This window comes from Phoxinus phoxinus (genome assembly GCF_949152265.1).
Source record: "Phoxinus phoxinus genome assembly, chromosome: 3".
NCBI classification, from domain to species: Eukaryota; Metazoa; Chordata; class Actinopteri; order Cypriniformes; family Leuciscidae; genus Phoxinus; species Phoxinus phoxinus.
In genome coordinates, this window is record NC_136878.1 from 1871017 (window position 1) to 1891447 (window position 20431).

At 36.7% G+C, this 20431-nt stretch overlaps 1 protein-coding gene across 7 annotated transcripts in view; it reads right to left on the reverse strand.

The window, feature by feature from the left end:
• Positions 1–14887, reverse strand: part of golga2 (golgin A2) — a 37920-nt gene extending 23033 nt beyond the window's left edge. Inside the window, exons 1-8 of one of the 7 annotated variants that reach the window (XM_079607183.1) lie at positions 14769–14863; positions 9024–9140; positions 7810–7893; positions 5986–6120; positions 4853–4902; positions 3602–3665; positions 3028–3087; positions 300–380 (exon numbers count right to left, since the gene is read on the reverse strand). In XM_079607183.1, the coding sequence (XP_079463309.1) occupies positions 300–380; positions 3028–3087; positions 3602–3665; positions 4853–4902; positions 5986–6120; positions 7810–7893; positions 9024–9140; positions 14769–14816 (639 nt within the window). In that variant the 5' untranslated portion in view covers positions 14817–14863. Of the gene's footprint in view, positions 1–299; positions 381–3027; positions 3088–3601; positions 3666–4852; positions 4906–5985; positions 6121–7809; positions 7894–9023; positions 9141–14768 lie in introns of all 7 variants that reach the window. The other 6 variants (XM_079607182.1, XM_079607185.1, XM_079607184.1 and 3 more) reach the window with 6 other exon arrangements.
• Between the last annotated feature and the right edge of the window lie 5544 nt (positions 14888–20431).

Here is a 20431-nt window from a genome sequence, read left to right on the forward strand (position 1 = left end):
AACATTTAACTTAAAAAAAAAAACATAATTAGTAAATATTAAACAGCACTAAAGACAATATGGATTCAAAATGTATCTTATTCCCTTAAAATGTAGTAATGTTAATTAATATAACCCAACCGACCCAATCCAATAAAAATAAAATAAGAGTGAAACAGAAGAAAAATAAGAAATATAGATGTGTGTATTACTAGCAACCTTTTAATTAAAGCAATACGGCACTCAAGACTATGTTTCAATATAAACAAAGTATATTCACAATATAGCATGACCTCTGGACGTCATGCACAAACTCTTACCAGTGTCTCGAGTTTGGACGTGAGCTGGGTGTTTGTTAGCGCGCTGGAGTCCAGAGCAGCGGCCAGCTCTTGGTTGCGAGCCTGACGAGAGAGAGAGAGAGAGAGAGAGAGAGAGAGAGAGAGAGAGAGAGACTTTTGACTTTTTAAAGCAATTTATTACACCATAAAAATTTCATTTTAACATCTAAAAAACATTCTTTATCAAAATATTACCAATTTTTGAGAGAGAGAGAGAGAGAGAGAGAGAGAGAGAGAGAGAGAGAGAGAGAGAGAGAGAGAGAGAGAGAGAGAGAGAGAGAGAGAGAGAGAGAGAGAGAGAGAGAGAGAGAGAGAGAGAGAGAGAGAGAGAGAGAGAGAGAGAGAGAGAGAGAGAGAGAGAGAGAGAGAGAGAGAGAGAGAGAGAATGTGGATAAACAGGTAGGGCGACATTTAACATTTTACACATAAGTGAGCTTTAAAGTAGAAATTTGTTCATCCAGAAAAAGGTACTCATAAATCAACATTGATAATAATCATAAATGTGTCTTGAGCATCAGATCATCATATTATACTGATTTCTGAAGGGTCATGTGACACTGAAGACTGGAGTAATGATGCTGAAAGTTCATAACACTTTACTGTATATTCACATAGAAAATAGATTTTTTACACTGCAAAATTATTTTAAATTTTTGATCAAATATATGCAGCCTTGGTGAGCAGAAGGGAGTAAGACTGAAACTAATAAGCTGTTTCTGTCGAGCCCGTGTTTGTGAAGCTGAAGCAGGATGTTTGTTCAGTGTGTAGCAGGAGATCATGTGAGCGGCGGATTAAATGCCAGCACTGCAATAACACACAATCTGAGACACACACAACTAATGACAGCAATTAAAGACTGCAGTAGTGCACAGCAGAGAGGAGAGAAATTCCTTTATTTTTACCAAAAATGTTTACCAAACGTTTAGCACTGGCGTGGTGTTGTTTTATTTCTGGTCTCGCTAGATCCGCTGTGGTGTTGTAGTTTTAATAACGTTACTAGTTGTTGCAAAAGCATGTGAAAAAAACTACAAAGTTTGCTAGGCGTTAATCTCGCGATAAAAAAATTGACGACATTAAAATGGGTTTGCGTTAACGCCGTTAATAACGCGTTTAACGGACAGCCCTAGTAAATTCATAAGTGGACAGCATTGCTGAGTATTTTCTGTTTAAAACTGCAGTGAACCAAAGACAGTCTCAAAAACACGGTGTGAAATCGCTGGTGTTTCTGACGTCACACACTACCTTGTAACCAATCAGATCAACGTGTGATCGTCAACCAGTGGATCTCTGAGTGAGTGAGTGAGTGAGTGAGTGGAGGCGGGGCTCATTTGCATATTCATAGAACCGCGTATACTAAATGAGGCGATGGTGTCGAGTTACATTCAAGATATTTTAAGGCATTTTTCAAGAGAAAAACTTTAATTTAATGTAATTTTGGTGATCAAAGAAGAGTTTTAAGAATTGACTACAGGGAGACTTTCTATTGTTCTATTGATTTGGTCTGTAAACCATGAAGGAATCAATCTGGGATATAATTGTGAAAATGATATGAAGTGACTGACGCTCTTAAATCAGCCAATACTGTAAACCCCAACAGACTTCCAGCTATTTTCATCGTAAGAACTCCAGTAAGATTATCCTGCTTGAGCGAGATTAGTGACCGTATGGTGTGTTAATTATAAACCTCTAGAGAAAACTAAACTACCTTACAGTACAGCAATATAGTTCTGCACATCTACTTAAAAATAAAAAGGCGAAGGTTTAAGGCGAGACACTACAGGTGAATAGGGTAAAATTTGTATCTAGCAGATATCACCATGAAACATTCCCAGTTGATTACCTACATTAAGATGAGAAAAAAAATTATTACAAGTTTTCTGTAATTTAATGTTTAAATATGCAAATTAGGTCATATCTAATTAAATATGCATTCATTTGCATATATTTAAAAAAACGAAATCTGAGTATTGGATAAAGCCAGGTTAAAAATTATTTTTTCAATGTGTTCACATATTAGATGGAAAAAAATGACAGAGGGATTTATGGATATCTACTTTTGTTATCCTGTAAATCAGAATATAATGTCAATAGTCTAAAAAAAATATTTTCGACATGTTTTTTGGAATAAAATGTTATATAAATCAGGCTAGGAATAATATATTTACAAATCCCTCAGTAAATGTCTTCATAATATAACTAGGCACAAGACTGGAAGGTTTGGTGTGTATCGGTGCGACTGAAGTGGACATCTCAGACTTGGAGAATGAGAGAAAAGTCATTTTGAGAATACGGGCTTTAAAGATTTATCATCAGCCAATGAGATTGCGCATTCAGCCCTTTTACTTTCACGATTGGTTGCTGATAAAAAGGAAATGACCATATTGGGAGAGATAGCTTACTAACAGTGTGTGTGATGACGGTGCAGACAGAGATCGCGGATCATGATGATTTATAACGCCAACTTTTGTTGAATTTATGAGAAATCTACAGATGCAAATAGACACAGTGTAGTAAAATAAAGACCTAAATGTGTATTTTGGACTTTTTTTCCACCACAAGTCTGAAAGAAGACATGTTATTGAAGACAAACATCCCCAAATCTCAAAATTGACCAGTGGAAAAAAAAACAACGATGTTTTTGCCTGCCGTGTCTCGTCTTAAGATGAAGATAAAAAAGCAGAGGTGAATTATTGCAAAACATATCGAGTACCTCCAGTTCCTTCTCGTTGACCGCCGGTGGATCGCTGTCCCCGTTGATGTATGTTGATGACTGCATTTCACCCAGGATGGAAATAAAGAACCAATTAACGTTTACACAAAACAAAACAAATGAATCGGACGTCTTGAATCATTTGATTAATTCATCCTGAAAAAGTGATAGATAAGAATTTAAACAGCTTCTATCATGCATCATGATATGTTTATTCTTTTATTTTTGTAACTCGCTCAATGCACGTAAATAAAAAAATAGTGTTGGTTCATTTGAGAGAGACCATTGGAGTTTAGTTCCTAAAAGTTAAGATCAAATCAAATATAAATATGCATACATATATAAATCAAAATATAAAAAAACAGATAATTTACTATCTTAAAAAGTTGAATTGGCCTCATTGCAAATGATTCATCTGTGCATGTTTTTTTTTTACATAAAAATTGTTTCAATAAGATTTAAATACTTCAGAAATGACTTTTCTGCTGATGTAACCAAGCAGGGCAGGGAAAATAACACCGCCCAATAACATCATAATCCACCCAAACACAGACATTACAGCAAGCAGACTCACGTCAGACAGAAGTCCATTGAGCTGCTGGGAAAGCTGCCGCAGGCTCTCTGTGGACGACAGCGGCCTGCAAACACACACACACACACACACACACACGAGTTCAACCTTACACAATTCAGTGTTGCAATGAGCTAAACATGCATTACAAACATACAGAATCAACAGTATTTCTGTAGTCAGTGTACGAACCGACAGAATAAAGCAGCAAGCTACATGTTCCATGCAAATCTGAGGTTTTGTATTTGGTTTGAGTCTACTTCTATTTCTGTGTGTGTGTGTGTGTGTGTGTGTGTGTGTGTGTGTGTGTGTGTGTGTGTGTGTGTGTGTGTATATATAATTGTATGAATAGTTCATTGCCTTTAACCAGGGTTATTATAGTTGACTGAAAATAAAGTGTTAAAAAAACTACGTAAATAAAATAAAAACAAAGAAACGTATTAGATTTCTGCTAGTTAAATTTCTAATTTTTATTTAGTTTACCTTGTTATAATAAAAAACTAAAACTGAAATAAAAATGAACAACTATTTAGACATTTTTCTTTAAAAAAAAAAAAAAAATTAACTAATAATTCTAACAACAAAATCTAACAAAAATATATGTAAACAATGTAATAGATGTAATTACACATTATGTAATACAACAAAATGTATGTAACTGTTATATATATATATATATATATATATATAAATAATTACATGTATGTTTTAATTTGAATTTTGTTCAATAAAAATGTGTTATATTAGAACACAATTTTAATTAACAAAATAAAATATGTAAAATAAAAAGATTATAATACTCTCAATGATAGTAAAATAATACTTTCTTCAACACCTTGAATCCAGGGTTATTATAGCCAACTAAAACTATAAAAAAAAATTGTTACTTATTATTATTACTACTGAAATAAATAAAATATAAAAAAACACAATATCTGCCAGTTGTACAGAAAACATTTATAATTTTAATTTAACTTGACGTACTAAAATAACAAAAACTTTAAAATTAGTCAAAACTATAGGCATATTTTTTTTTTAAATACTAAAATTAAACTGAACTAATTATAAAATAACAAATGAAAGGCCAATATCAAAACTTGTTCTCTGTGTTAAAAAATATTTTTTTACATGCATCTCCAGAAACTGAGCGATCACTGTTGCGCTCTATAAAATATCAAACTTTCTGACTGGCTGTGATTGTGTCGTGCTCGTGGCATAATGATCATATTGTTCAGAAATAAAGAGCAAACTCACCTTTTATCTTCCAGAGGATGTTCGTCGCCATTTGCATCAGCTGTGTAACTCTGCTGGAAGAACATACCAATGAAAAACACAAACTTGAGGCAAAACAGGAAGTGACATCACAAGAAAACACCTGACAAAGCAATGCATTAAATTAAATGACATACAGGTGAAACTCGAAAAATTTGAATATGGTGCAAAAGTTCATTTATTTCAGTAATTCAACTTAAAAGGTGAAACTAATATATTATATAGACTCATTACATGCAAAGTGAGATATTTCAAGCCTTTATTTGTTATAATTTTGATGATTATGGTTTTCATAATCATAAGCTGTAAGCCATAACCATCAAAATTATTTAGATCAGATTAAAAACATGAGCAAACAACATCTGAATGGTTAAAAGACACAAACGGACAATGGCTGTGTTTCAAAGCCTCGACTGCAAACAAACAAACACGTAAAAAAAATTCGATATAGCGCTCGATATTTTCTTTAAAATTCGCACGCGTCAATATTAATAATATAATAAATATAAAAAGATTTATATATAAAAAGATATAAATATAAAAAGATTTTTTTATTTTATGTGATGACCATAACTATTATTTTTCATCCTTCAAAAATCAATTTCTCTGGCATTTCTTTCTTTTTGCTGTATCGAAAACGTACCGAACCGTGACACCACTGTATCGTATCGAACCGAACTGTGAATTTTGTGAACCGTTACACCCCTACTTATTACAGATGTTGATCTACGTTTACACTTTTACATTGCACACATTTTGTAACATTTTATTTAAGTTCAAGAGTTTCTTTAACACTTTCTTTTTTATCTTAATATAAGACATAAAGAAGATATTTTTGTTTACATTTTGTTTTTGACTGCTAAAACTAACATTATTTGTTGTTTGCCTTAATAATGTGGATAAATAAAAAAACAGTGATTTAAATTCAAACTTTTCTAATTGTCTTAAAAAAAAAAAGGTTATAAAAAATTTCAATAATTATCGATACCGAATGATATGAAACATCATATTGAGCTAATTATTTTTAGCTATATCGCACAGGTGATGGTTTTGAAACGGAGCTCAGGTGACTGACATTAAGACACACACACACACATATACACACACACACACACCTGCAGGGCAGCGTTATCAGCGACACACTCAGTGTTAATAGCAGAAGCGGGGTTAGAGACGGGCGAGTCTCGGTCAGGACCAGCACGGGCCTCCTCCAGCTCCTGCGAGACCCGGCTCACCACATCCACACGATCCTGACGCAACACAGCGACACAGACACATTACACTCAGCTGTTGCACACACACTCGCTCACACGCGATATAAAACGATATAGGTTTAAACGAGTGCGCACTAGAGTCTCTCCCACACACGCGCACTCTCTCACACAAACGCACTCTCACACGCGCACTCACACACACACGCGCACTCACACACACACGCGCACTCACACACACCACATCGCACTCTCTCTCACACGCGCACTCTCTCACACACATGCGCACTCTCTCACACACACGCGCACTCTCTCACACACACGCGCACTCTCTCACACACACGCGCACTCTCTCACACACACGCGCACTCTCTCACACACACGCGCACTCTCTCACACACACGCGCACTCTCTCACAGCATGCGAGGGAACACAGAGGACTGAACTCAAAGAGGAAGGAGGACAGACAACGAGAGGAACAGTGTGTGTGTGTGTGCGTGTGAGTGTGTGTGTCTGTCTGAGTGAGTGAGTGTGTGTGTGTGTGTCTGAGTGAGTGAGTGTGTGTGTGTGTGAGTGAGTGAGTGAGTGTGAGTGAGTGAGTGAGTGTGTGTGTGAGTGTGTGTGTCTGAGTGAGTGAGTGAGTGTGTGTGTGTGTGTGAGTGAGTGAGTGAGTGAGTGAGTGAGTGAGTGAGTGAGTGTGAGTGTCTGAGTGAGTGAGTGTGTGTGTGTGTGTGTGTGTGTGAGTGAGTGAGTGTGTGTGTGTGTGAGTGAGTGAGTGAGTGAGTGAGTGAGTGAGTGTGAGTGTCTGAGTGAGTGAGTGTGTGTGTGTGTGTGAGTGAGTGTGTGAGTGAGTGAGTGAGAGTGAGTGAGTGAGTGTGTGTGTGAGTGAGTGTGTGTGTTTGTGTGTGTCTGTCTGAGTGAGTGAGTGAGTGAGTGAGTGAGTGAGTGAGAGTGAGTGAGTGAGTGTGTGTGTGAGTGAGTGTGTGTGTGTGTTTGTGTGTGTCTGTCTGAGTGAGTGAGTGAGTGTGTCTGTGTGAGTGAGTGAGTGTGAGTGAGTGAGTGTGTGTGTCTGAGTGAGTGAGTGAGTGTGACTGTGTGTGTGTGAGTGTGTCTGTGAGTGAGTGAGTGTGTCTGAGTGAGTGAGTGAGTGTGTGTGAGTGAGTGAGTGTGTGTGTCTGTCTGAGTGAGTGTGTGTGTCTGAGTGAGTGTGTGTGTGTGTGAGTGAGTGTGAGTGAGTGAGTGTGTGTGTGAGTGTGTGTGTCTGAGTGAGTGAGTGTGTGTGTGTGTGAGTGAGTGAGTGAGTGAGAGTGAGAGTGAGTGTGAGTGAGTGAGTGTGTGTGTGAGTGAGTGAGTGTGTGTGTTTGTGTGTGTCTGTCTGAGTGAGTGAGTGAGTGAGTGAGTGTGTCTGTGTGTGTGAGTGAGTGAGTGAGTGAGTGAGTGAGTGTGAGTGAGTGAGTGTGTGTGTCTGAGTGAGTGAGTGTGTGTGTGTGTGTGTGTGTGAGTGAGTGAGTGAGTGAGTGAGTGAGTGTGACTGTGTGTGTGTGAGTGTGTGTGTGAGTGAGTGAGTGAGTGTGTGTGTGTGAGTGAGTGAGTGTGAGTGTGTGAGAGTGAGTGTGTGAGTGTGTGTCTGAGTGAGTGAGTGAGTGAGTGTGAGTGAGTGTGACTGTGTGTGTGTGAGTGTGTCTGTGAGTGTGTCTGTGAGTGAGTGAGCGAGTGTGTGTGGCTCACCTGACTGTTGTTGACACATGGAGGCTGAGACACTCCATTAGTCAGACTAAGATCAGACACCATAACTTTGAGAATATTCTCAATCTACAGGGGAAGGAGAGGCAGACGATAAAGGAGAAGGAGTGAGAGAGGAGGAAGTATAGTAGTATGAAAGTGATAAAAGAAGCAGGAAAGACTAGATGAAGGGTTAGTAGTGCCTGAGCCAGATTAACCAGCCATTATATGCAAAACAGACCTTTCGGTTAGAGTTTTTCAGAATATTTTAAATAATCTTATTATTTTTGGTTTTTTATATATTAATTATAATATTTTGTTATTTGAATATATTAAAGTAATAATTTTAATTCTCTATAATGTCAAAAGTATAAAATGTATAGGCTATATTTAAATAAATCAACCGCAGGTACAGCAAAATATAAATATATAAAAATAATATATACAATTTGTTGAACTGATTTGAATCATTTTAAATTTTATTGCAGTTCAATATTTGAATTTATTTATGTCACTGTACTGCTTTTAAATGAAGTAATTGTTAGTTTTAGTTTTGTTTTAATTTTAGTTATTTATTTCCAGTTAGATAGTAATTGTAATGCTTTAACTCAAAATATTAATAATAATATTTATTTTCAGCTGTATTATTAACAAAATGCTAATTATACAATAACAAAAAAGTTAGTTGCCAAGAAAACATTTCTAATTCTGGTTTAGTTTAATCTAATCTAATATATAAATATATACTTATTTTTTTTCAGATTTATTTTAATTAAAAAAAAATGTTAATAGCTGTAGTTAACAGTAATAACCCTAGATCAGACTCTCTGTTATTAATCTCTGAATAATGACTGTTTACTATTGTCATTGAATTGAACGCTCTTACTTTCATGTTTTATTACCGTAAAGCTGCTTTGAACACAATCTGTACTGTATAAAGTTCTATATAAATAAAAGTGACTTGCCTTGTAATTACTGGCTGTTCTGTAAAAAAAAAAAAAAAAAAAAACCCAGTAGGACTAAACTAAAAGTGTCCCTCAAAATGGTGAAGAGGAAATATAATTCATCATATGCAAAACCGAGAGCGAGATCCTGAAACGAGGATTAATTCCTGCCGTGGGAAAGTGCCACGAACTGATCAGTCAAAAAACAAAAAGCAGACAGTCAACATTCAATCCCATCCGCACTGGTTTCACACAGCGTGATCGACTGCGACTCACATTGTCTGGCGAGCGTCTGTCAGCAGATCCATCCGTCTGATCGCCTCTCACTTTCCTCTTCTTCTTTGGTCCAGCACTTACTGTGGATGGGATAGTCTTCTGTTGAAACTCCTTCAGCTGCAGAACCAAAGAGCAGGAACGTTAAAGGGATAGATCACCCAAAAATGAAAATTAGCCCATGATTTACTTGCTTTCTTTCTTTTCTTTATTTATAAAGCACATTTAAAAACAACCATGGGTTGACCAAAGTGCTGTACAAAATTACAAAGTGATAAAATACAACTACATAACCTATTTTAGACTAACAAACAAAAAAATATATATATATTTACTCACCCTGAAGCCATCCTAGGTGTATATGACATTCTTCTTTCAGACGAATACAATCAGAGTTATATTAAAGGTAGGGTAGGTCAGAATTGTCTAAAAAAAACTTTTATTCAAATTTGTTTAAACTGTCTTTATATACCAATGCATAATTAAAATGCAAGTACTCTGAAATAGAGAGTATAAAAAAACGAGTGGCTCTAGTGTATTTAATCTTCAATAAACACAGCTCATTAATTCCATTCACTCCCACCTAAAAACGGGTGCGCGAGTGCGCGCACGTGGGCAGAGCCAGTAATAGCGGCGGTAGTCATGGCGACGGAGAGTGACAGTCGCGCAAGCCAATCCTGTGATTCGTCCCGAATGGAAATAATGAGCTGTGTTTAATGAAGATTAAACGGTCTAGAGTCACTCGATTTTTATACTCTTTTTATCAGAGTACTTACATTTTAATTATGACTTTGATATATATAGAAAGTTTAATCAAATTTGGTAAAAAGTTTTTATATAAATCCTACCTACCCTACCTTTAATAAATGTCCTGGCTCTTCCAAGCTTTATAATGCGAGTCAATGGGTGTATGTTTTTGGAAGTCCATCAGATTCAGAACCTATTCATCCGTGATTAAAGTGCTCGACACGGCTCTGCGGGGGTTAATAAAGGCGTTCTGAAATAGAGCCGGGTCGCTATTAGGCAGTTTCCAAACTATCGGTATCTGCATTTATAATGGCCGATAAATTACTATTTTTTAAAATGGTTGAAGCACGCATCCAATAAAGCACCTAAAAGCTGTCACAAAGAACTGGCAAAAGTAATGATTATGAATACATCAAATTATTATCTAGAGGTCGACCGATAGTGGATTTTACCGATAACGATAGCTAGGTTGGGCCATACTTGCCGATAACCGATTAATGAACCGATAGTTTTTAAAATTGATACTGGATAAAAACATAACACTCCAAGTAAAACAGTGCTGAACTTTATTATAAAAATAAAAAAACTGTATTGAACCATGAAAACATGCTAAATGAAATAAATATATAAATGTGAATAAATATTTAAGTCAATAAAAGACATTCATTCAAACTGAAACAAAAAGTAATACTCTAAATAACAAATAAAACCAGTTACATTCAAAATTTAACTATTTAACTGTTCTTTTCAAGCCAACTTAATTAATAAAAAAGTAACAAAATTTGTATTAAAGTGAAGATGAAAAAAAAAAAAAATAACCGAAATTGAATGCTTTTCTGATTCGTTTATGTTTCTGTCGGCTGTATGAACATATCAGTTTGCTTACGTCTCTAGCTTTAAATATGCAACTTCTCTGCATATTTAATGCATAAAAGTGACCAGCTGGATATGAACTAATGCAAATAGAGGGTAACAATTGTGACATTAAACATTCGGGTCGGACTTACGTTTATGTTTGTCAGTGTTTTAACCGCTTGAGGTACTACTAATGTTAGCGTCCTCTCAGCCTCGAAGGCAAACAAACATACGGTTGTGCTGTTCTTTCTCTACTAATGCAGCATTTAGTCAACAAATGTATCACTTTATAATGATATGACAAAATGTACTGTATACATACATTTGAGCTGTCGGTGCTTTAAACGCGCATCTGATGTCAGCGCTCTCCACGCAGCATGTGCTCTCCGCGCAGCACGCAGCATCACGTGTCGAAATAAACAACACGAGGCACGAGTTTTTATTACACCTCTAGAGGCCGCTCTTGTACTGCATCATGCCAGCAGACCCTTCTCAGCTCTGTGTAATGACTGACAGCGCGCGCTTCTCAGCCGCTCCAGCAATGGACGCAACCAGGAAAAACTATCGGTATATATTTTTGCCGATAACGATAGTTCCACCAGTCAACAATCGGTGCCGATTAATCGGCAAAACCGATGAATCGGTCGACCTCTATATCAAACTATTAATAAACAAGTGTTTTCTGTCAGTGTCGGCTGCAAATATAAAGTTGACGATGCTGACTCGCGATCTTCGCAGTAGTGAACGCGCCAGAGAGAAATGCACATTTCATACGGATTACATAAGCAGAGAGCAGTCTGCTTTCTTTCGGTTTAAATTGTTCTGTTTCAAGTAGCCTACCTTATACACTGAGTTCCGGTTCATTTATGAGACGAGCTCCAGTTCACGCGCCGGCGCCTCCGTGTCCTGATTATCTCATGTCTGCTATATTTACTACTTATTTATGAAATCCAGGCAATTGGTCGATGAAACATTCATTAAAATTAAAATACAATTAATACAAAACGAAATTCACTTTAAATAAAGGTTTTGTGCTTTCTGTTTGAAAGTTTTAAAGCAGTCTTTTAGTGCCGCTTTCAGGGAACGGTCACGTCCGTAACATTGTTTTTTCCTCATAAATACAAACACGGAAAATAAAATAAAATGAATATTTTATGTTCTGTGGAGAGCCAACCCTTCTTCATCCGGTGGGGACTGTTACTTTTGATTTGCGCAGTGTAATTCCCAGGAGTGATTTCTCTGCTACGTACTGTGTGACTATTGCAAGCGCACAGCTGAGAAGTCCTGGTTATATTACCTGCTATATTTACTTCTTATTTATTACATCCAGGCAATTGGTTGATGAAACTGATTAAAATTAAGAATGAATATAAAACGAAATTCACTTTAAAAGGACTTTGAGTTTCATATTTGAAATCTGTTCTGTTGTGACAAAACAAACAAGTTTATTTTTAAACTGGATTATATTATTTTAGGTTTTTATGTTTTGTTACGCATTTCTGGATAAAAAAAAAAATAATTTTTTTTTTATATATATATATATAGGCCGATATATCGGATTTTAAAATCACCAAATATTTGTATCAGTATCGGCCTTAAAAATCCTTTATTGTCGGGCTCTATTCTGAAGTGAAGTGATGCGTTCGTGTAAGAAAAATATCCATATCAAAATTTTATCGACTAAAATAACTAGCTTCTGGCAGACGGCCGTACGCAATACGCATTGACTTACGCCACAAGAGAAACACTTACAACGTACGCACAACGTAATGAACCGCGAGAGAAAGCTTGCGCTACTCCTACTACATCTGTCATACATCGTCAAGTGTTGCTCTTGTGGCGTAAGCTAGTTATTTTAGTCATTAAAGTTTTAAATATGGATATTTTTCTTACATCAACGCATCGCTTCACTTCAGAACGCCTTTATTAACCCCCGCAGAGCCGTGTCGAGCACTTTAATCACGGATGGATAGTTTCTGATGGACTTCCAAACACATACACCCATTGACTCGCATTATAAAGCTTGGAAGAGCCAGGACATTTATTAATATAACTCCCGATTGTATTCGTCTGAAAGAAGATTGTAATGTACACCTAGGATGGCTTCAGGGTGAGTAAACCATGGGCTAAATTTCATTTTTTGGTGTTTGATTTCAAATAAAAGCTACAGTATCAGTCATATATGTGTGCATTTAATTAACTTGTCACAACAGAAGAATGAAAAACTTCCTAAAAGTGGAGGGTTATTATCGTTAATTAAAACTAAAACTATTAAAAGCATTTCTGTTGACTGAAATAAATCTGAAATAAATTAGCTGAAAAACTTAAACTAAACCAAAATAAAGTGGAAGCACTAAAATTATAAACTGGAGTGGGAAGAAATATAAACTAAAATAAAAATTAACTAAACCTAAATAGCAATATTTAAAGAAAAAAAGCACACAATGAAATTACAAAAAAATTTAATATAAAAATAAAAGCCAATTCAAAATATTAATAAAACTGATCCAAACCACAGAATGTTTGTTCCATTTACACAAGTACCAGAACACTGCTGATTAAAGTTAGTAAGCAAAAATAAGAAGATATTGCTGCATTTGTTTGATATCATTTTATATAATGCAATGACAATCGGACATTACACTATAAAACGATTAAATAATTGGAGAGTTAAAATGCTTTTTTTAATTTGGCGTGTTGCATGCCATTTCTTTGTAATCAATAGTGAAATTTACCAGCAATTCTGTTGTGAAAAGTATTTCTACGCAAAGAATGTTGTTCATAGTGATTATGATGACTGATACTCTTAGGCTGCTGTTGAACTAAATCAAGCATCAATGCACCAGTGCCACCGACAGGCAGAAACTACTCGAGTCAATAATCTGTCCTAATTCTGCCACAGTTTAACTCATTCATCAAAACTAAATCAAGATAACTAAATCTAGTTCCACAGGACCAGTGACGCTATCCACAAACTGCACACTATGTTCATGAAGAAGCTCCCGTCCGATCAAACACAGTCTCTAGTAGGTCAGAATTGTGATTCAGCTGTCATGGGACACATGGGTCTAAATTATGAAGCTCTCATATGACAGAGCCAAAACTTAAATTCCAAAGTTGATTTTTTCAAGACATGTTGTTGATGTCCCAGGCCAGACAGCAGCTGCTCCTTTGGCCTGCTTAGTTGAGGTATATATGACACTTAATATTCAGTAATACTATCAATTTGACTGCGCTGACACTATTGGATGAGAACAACATTTGTCCTGACTTGAGCTGGATAATGTCAGTTTTAGAGCAGCTTAATTTGTCTCATATATGATTAAGTTTGCATTATTAATTCTCTTTTATTTATAACTGTGAAGCTGCTATGAAACAATATGTAGTGTATAAAGTGCTATAGAAAAAAGCTGATTTGACCTAGTGTACACAAGAGCTGCCTATCTAGACTGCACTTTTGGGCATCATCAAGTACACTCAACATGGATCATTGCACAAAAACACTAATAATCCTAGATTTGATGTGTCATTTAATCAATTAAACCTCAAACAGCAACCAAAAAGTGCACTATAAGGAGATCTAAAACTAATTAAACCGATTAGTTAAGCATTTTTACTGTTAACAAAGATTATAAACCAGCTGTTTCAATTGGACCTGTCATTTTAACTAGCAGTTAGCAAGTAGGCTAACACTAATAAGCTGGTTAAACGAGCCTAAAGTCATGAACTTCACAAAAAAAACATTCAATTATTGTCCACTAATTCACATTGTTGTTATTGGCGTCAGTTTCAGAATTATAAACAATAACAAAACACAGTGGTTAACAACATTAGCTTGCCAAGTAACACTGGCATTTACTTTTAGAACATTTCTGACTAGTTAAAATCGTTATAAACGCGTGTAGAGAGACAAACTCTAACGGGTTAATATTCAGGCTTTATCTAAACTCAATCCCCGAGCTTTCCTGACAGGCGCGCCCGCTCGAGGAGCTTGAATGTCGGATGCGGGCCCGAGGAGAGGCCGGTAGACGTGGAATGTCAACATGACAGATGGGACACATACGCTCGGAAGCGATTAAATTACAATCGACAGTTGTCTTTTGTTACAAAGAGAGTGAAAGACTATGTTAAATCGCACAAATGTACCTTTTTCTTGGCTGCAGCGAGTTTAATTTGCCTGTTCTGGTCCGCCATCCTCTCGCGCAGCTCAGCGAACGCCAACGGCACCACGTCATCAGATGAGCCGTGCGCGTGTGTGCGTGTGCGCATGCGCGAGAGGGAAGGAATCCTACGAATTTTAGTCATTACAAAAATGCTGTTGAGGTTTATCACATTGATTTTAATAGGATAATCTTTTAGGCCTAACATATTGATAACAAATGACAAAGAAAACATATTTAATTATTGACCTAGGCTATTGTATTTCATTTTCATTATTAAAAAAGTATGTATTTCCAGAGACAGTATTATAGACCTACATAGTTAGACTCCCTGAGTGATAATTCAAATCATAATAATGAATGTGTTCGTCAGGAGATGATTAGATATGAAATTATTAAAAGTGAGATGATTTGAAATCCAGTGATCAAATGTAGTTTGGCTCAGTTTCAGTGATAGTCACATGACCAGCCCAGAGAAAAAGTTGCAAAACGTTTTTTTAAATGGAAAAGGTGGTGCGTTGAACATGAACACCCTGTTCTGATGACGCGAGAGTTGCAACTACGGCAGCTGAGAAGGCCATTCTTTGTGTTCTTTTTGAAGAATTTTCGGAGCCTGATGAAATCGGCAAAAAAATACGTGTTTAATACTGCAAAATACGCTCGATGTTAGAGCCACTGCCCTTGCCGTCCAGAATAAAAGAGAACATCCCAATTGCGTAAAGGGATTTGTGGAAACTGTGGTTCCTAATTATTGTGATCCAACATTTGCCTCGCATTTCAGGATGAAAAGAAAAACATTTCAGGTGAAGGATAATCCACTTCTTAAGTTCTTACCCCCAAGACTGTGTCATGATCTATATGACCTTATTATTTTTATTGTGAGTAGCCTAAGCTTATCATTATTGCTGATCACTGTTGATATATTTCTACTATAAAACTCTATAAAACAAACATGTCTTCTAATATCTTCAATTGTTGCTTATACCGATCTGCAGGACACATTTGTAAATGACTTTACTTGGACCCATTGTGCAAGCTGTCTCTTTAAAAGGGGGGGGGCGGGGGTATAATGTCTATTTCACAAGATGTAAAATAAGTCTCTGATGTCTCCAGAGAGTGTGTGTGAAGTCTTAGCTCAAAATACCCCACAGATATTTGTATATATCATGTTAAAATCGTCACTTTTGAGGGTGAGCAAAAACGCACCGTTATCTGTCTGTACCTTTAAATGCAAATGAGGTGCTACTGGCACAGGGGGCGGAGCTACAACACACACACACACACACACACGCACACACACACGCACTGAAAATTCCAAACACTTTTACCCTTTTATGTTTAAACCGGAATCAGACAATGATGGAGATACTCAAGAAGAAGTGACAACATGTAGAAGAACAGGACATTTCTGAATGGTTAGTTGATGAATTTATGTAGATTATGTGTCTATCTTCTAGTCATTGATTAGCATATTCTGTCTTGATAATCTATAAATCGCGTTTCCGGGGGCGGGGTTTATGTAAATTCTAGGGTTGCTGATGTCACTAACCCGGGAGGAATGTCGTGTAGTTCCTACCAGCCGTTTGTTGTAGTCCTTAAAGCTACACTGTGTAATTTTTTAAAAGTTGATTCTTAGCAAAAAACACTTTGTTCTTTCAAAATGATACATGCTCATTAATGTATAATTACTTCTACCAACTAATCAAGTATTCTCGTAGCGTAGAATCTGCCATTTATAGTCTCGGGCCAGTAGCACCGGGCCTGAGTTTCCACTATCGGGCCAGAAGCTCCACAGCGCTTCACTAAAACACGCCCGTAACACGCCTCTCTGGAACAACGGCACACTAACCCATCATTTCACAAAAAGTGATACATTGATCATAATGAATTAATGTAGGCCTATGTCAAAATTGCACATTAATCACACAGAAATAAATTACCGTTAGGTTTCACAAAAGACAAAAGACTTACGTCGCGACTCGCGTCTGTTTCTGTTTATTTGGTAGTTACTTACAGGACATATTTACATCACATTTAGAAAGAAGGATAATTTCTACAAATATATGCCTCCAAAAATACGACCTGAGGAGCTTTAGCACTCTCTCGACTCCCAGTAGGCTACAGATATTTTCAGGAGAAACAGAGGAAGCTCCCGAAAAAAACATTGCTTTATTTTATGATAGTCCGCTATAAAGAGACGAGACGTAGGCTACTGACAGATAAATAAAAACATGATTGTGATAGCCCTTATGATTGGTCTGATTTCTTCAAGCGTTTACTATGTTTACTATGGTAATGGTTAGCGCGCATAGTCTTTTGCATCGCGTATAAATATGTCTACCTTATACAGGTCCGTAGCCAGCCTATTGAAAGGGGGGGTTCTTTTTTTCCAAAAAGTGCATTTTTTCTCCACTTTTTGTATGTAATTATGATGGTTCATATACTTCATTTTTGTGACCTTTTATGCACTAATTTGTAAAAAAAAAAAAAAAAAATTTGTAAATTTTAAAGATAAATTCATTAATCTGGTGCACTTTGAGTCACCTTAATTTACTGAAGACTACAAATTATATTATAATATTAATTCTCAATATGCTACACATTCATATTAACCTGTGCCTTATAGATGAAAACGGCTTCGTATGTTTTTTGTCCCCTCACAATGACAGTAACGTTAGCTTTAACATGAATCACATTACATAGGGCCTATTTTCCGTTAAAAATTGTGAAATTAGACAGTTTATTAGTTTACCTGATTATTTCAAACATGTATGACCTAAAACAGCTGTCAAATATGAAATGTTTAGTTTAGCTACTTACATCTTATCTCGCACTTGAGCATAAACTACTGTCTATGGTCGAGGTGCGCCTCGCGCTGATGCTAAAATTCGCGCTCAGCCACTTCTGTGAACATAAAGCCCGCCTACTTTGATTTGATTGGTCATCTCAATTATTCTGACATTGACGGGCAGTGACGGACCAATGAGGCTCAGATGAACACACACACCATGTCCTCTGTTTCTGACGTGCGCTCGGTGCGAAGCTATCTGGACGTGTGTGTGTGTGCCGTATATCATATTAATATCATATTAAGTTGAAACAGCAACCCAGAATATTTGTCACAAACATTGATTAAAACAATGATGACAATAATCACATGAAAAAAAAAAAAAAAAGACTTAAATTTTGGACCTTAGGCAGTGAGGTTCGTTCGAACCACCCGAACCCCCCCCCCCCCCCCCCCCCCCCCCCCGCCTACGGGCTTGCTATACGTTGATCAGAATCCACATGATCGGATCACAAACAGAAGGCATTCAAACATGAAAGTGAGTTAAATTATTTTAAAAGTCTTAAATGCTGACAGAATCATCCGGTGCTCCCGTCTCCCGACTCAGGGAAACTCGCCTCTTTCCGTAACCACTCCTCTAGCCCGTGCTGGCCCGCTTTGGCCCAAGGTATTCGACGGGCCAGAAATCCTGGCCGTTGGCCCCGATCAAGCCCCGGAAGTGACAGTGGAAACGCGACTGGCCCTGGCACGCACTAGCACGGCCCGGCCCTGCCCGACAGTAACGCGGCTAATCATACACTGTTGGTTTGTTGGCCAGAGGAGAACTGGCCCCCGACTGAGCCTGGGTTCTCCCAAGGTTTATTTCTCCATTCTGTCACTGATGGAGTTTTGGTTCCTTGCCACTTTTGCCTTGGCTTTTGGCTTAGTGGGGGACATTTAATATTACATTTTCTTCTAGAAACAAACTTTGTTTTATTATTTTCATGTTATCACTGTGAAGCTGCTTTGATACAATCTGTATTGTAAAAAGCACCATATAAATAAAGGTGACTTCCCTTGACTAGTCATATACAATTTCACCGCTAGATGGGAGAAAATCCTACACAATGTAGCTTTAAAAAGCCATTTCTTTAAAAGCAAATATCTTCCTTTGCTTTGAACTTTGAGTGTTATAACTTTGCAGATGTTGTTTATGATCAAACAGCAACATTACACTAAAGTTAGAAACGTGAAATCATAATCAACCAAACAAGAGAAAACGCATCTCAAACCCCGTTTCACACCGTATCCAGATGTTGTTCAACCCGGAAACCTTAGGAAAATGTAAAAGATCAATGAGAATAATAAAGAGAATCAATGAATTATAAATAATTCACTGCCATTGTGAGAATATGAACATTGTGTACTCAATCAATAAAAAGTACTGAGTAGCCTAGTTTAAAACACAAAATGTAGGCTAGTTATTAAGGGTATTAAACGTAGTTTACATATTTTTTAATTGCTTAGACACTAAAAGTGTTACTTGAGGCCATGAAACTCATAATCTTCAGACCAAGTCTTCTAAACTGCAGGCACATTATCAGCTTTACACTCAATAGTCAAACAAACTTTTCGCAAAATGCTCAGTTACTGTAGACTATAGCTTGCTTTTGTCTATGTCTTCATACTTAGTTTGTCATATCAAACGTTATTGTTTCTTTCTTTTTAGGCCAGCTGAGAAGGACTGAGCCTTCAAAACCATGGAGCTCTCTCCTTTTTTATATATTTATATTTCTGTTTTGTATTTTGTTATTAAAGCAATTGTATTTTTGCCACTTTGACCATTCACCTAAACATTACATACTTTATCATTCCAGTATGCCTCTTGCACACTACATTTGCACTATTACTTTGCACTCTTCATCCCACTCTTATTTGTACTTGTATTGATATTATGTCTTATTTGTATAGTTGTTACTAAAACTGTATAAAACTAAAACTGATTCTGATTCTTGTATTATATTTTTAGGCCTTTTATATTTTTTGTATTTTGTTAATTTTATCTTGTATATTAAAGTATTATTATATTTAAATCCCATCAAGTTTGCCTATTCGTTCGTTCGTTCATTTTTTCGTTCATTCATTCATTCATTCCTGCTAATTCAATCTTGCTCATGCACAGACAGTTTAAAGTATAATAAAATTGGTACCATTGTTGTTAAAGTTTTTTTAAAGCCACACTGTGGACTTTGTGACCTAAAGAGTTGACACATACGAGTTATTTTAAATGATTCCTCAGGCCAATATACAGCGTTTGACACTATTAATGCTCCGAGCGGGGCAGCCCTCTTGAAATACCGCCTATGTAAGTTTGGAAAAGACGGACCGTCGTTGGCCAGGTCATGTGACCTGGAAAAAGTATCGCTTTACGGCCGTCCATTTATTAAGTGGATGTCTTCTAGACTTTTGCGACAGTGCTGCGGCGTTTGTGGCCTATAGGGGCGCTAGACGTGAAAGTTCCGCAAAAGTTCCGCTGTGTGGCTTTAAAGGGTAGGGGAATGTAAAAAAATAACGTTAGGGGAACGTTCCCCCTAAAGGTTGCAACTTGCAATGTAATTAAAAACTTTCCATGGGAACCAAAACCTAACCAAACCCTAACCTTAAGGGAACGTTCCCGCAACCAAAAACTAACGTTCCGAGAACGTTCTGGGACCCATAAATTGTTGGGTATTCACTGCAAGTATAGTATTGTGTTGGATATTGTATTGAATGTCTGTATATTTGGCACTTGCATACTGTAAAAATACAGTAGTCCAAATGCAAAACCCAAAAGAAGGTCAAAGAATACAAATGAAAAGCATGTTACAGTGAGTTCACACAAT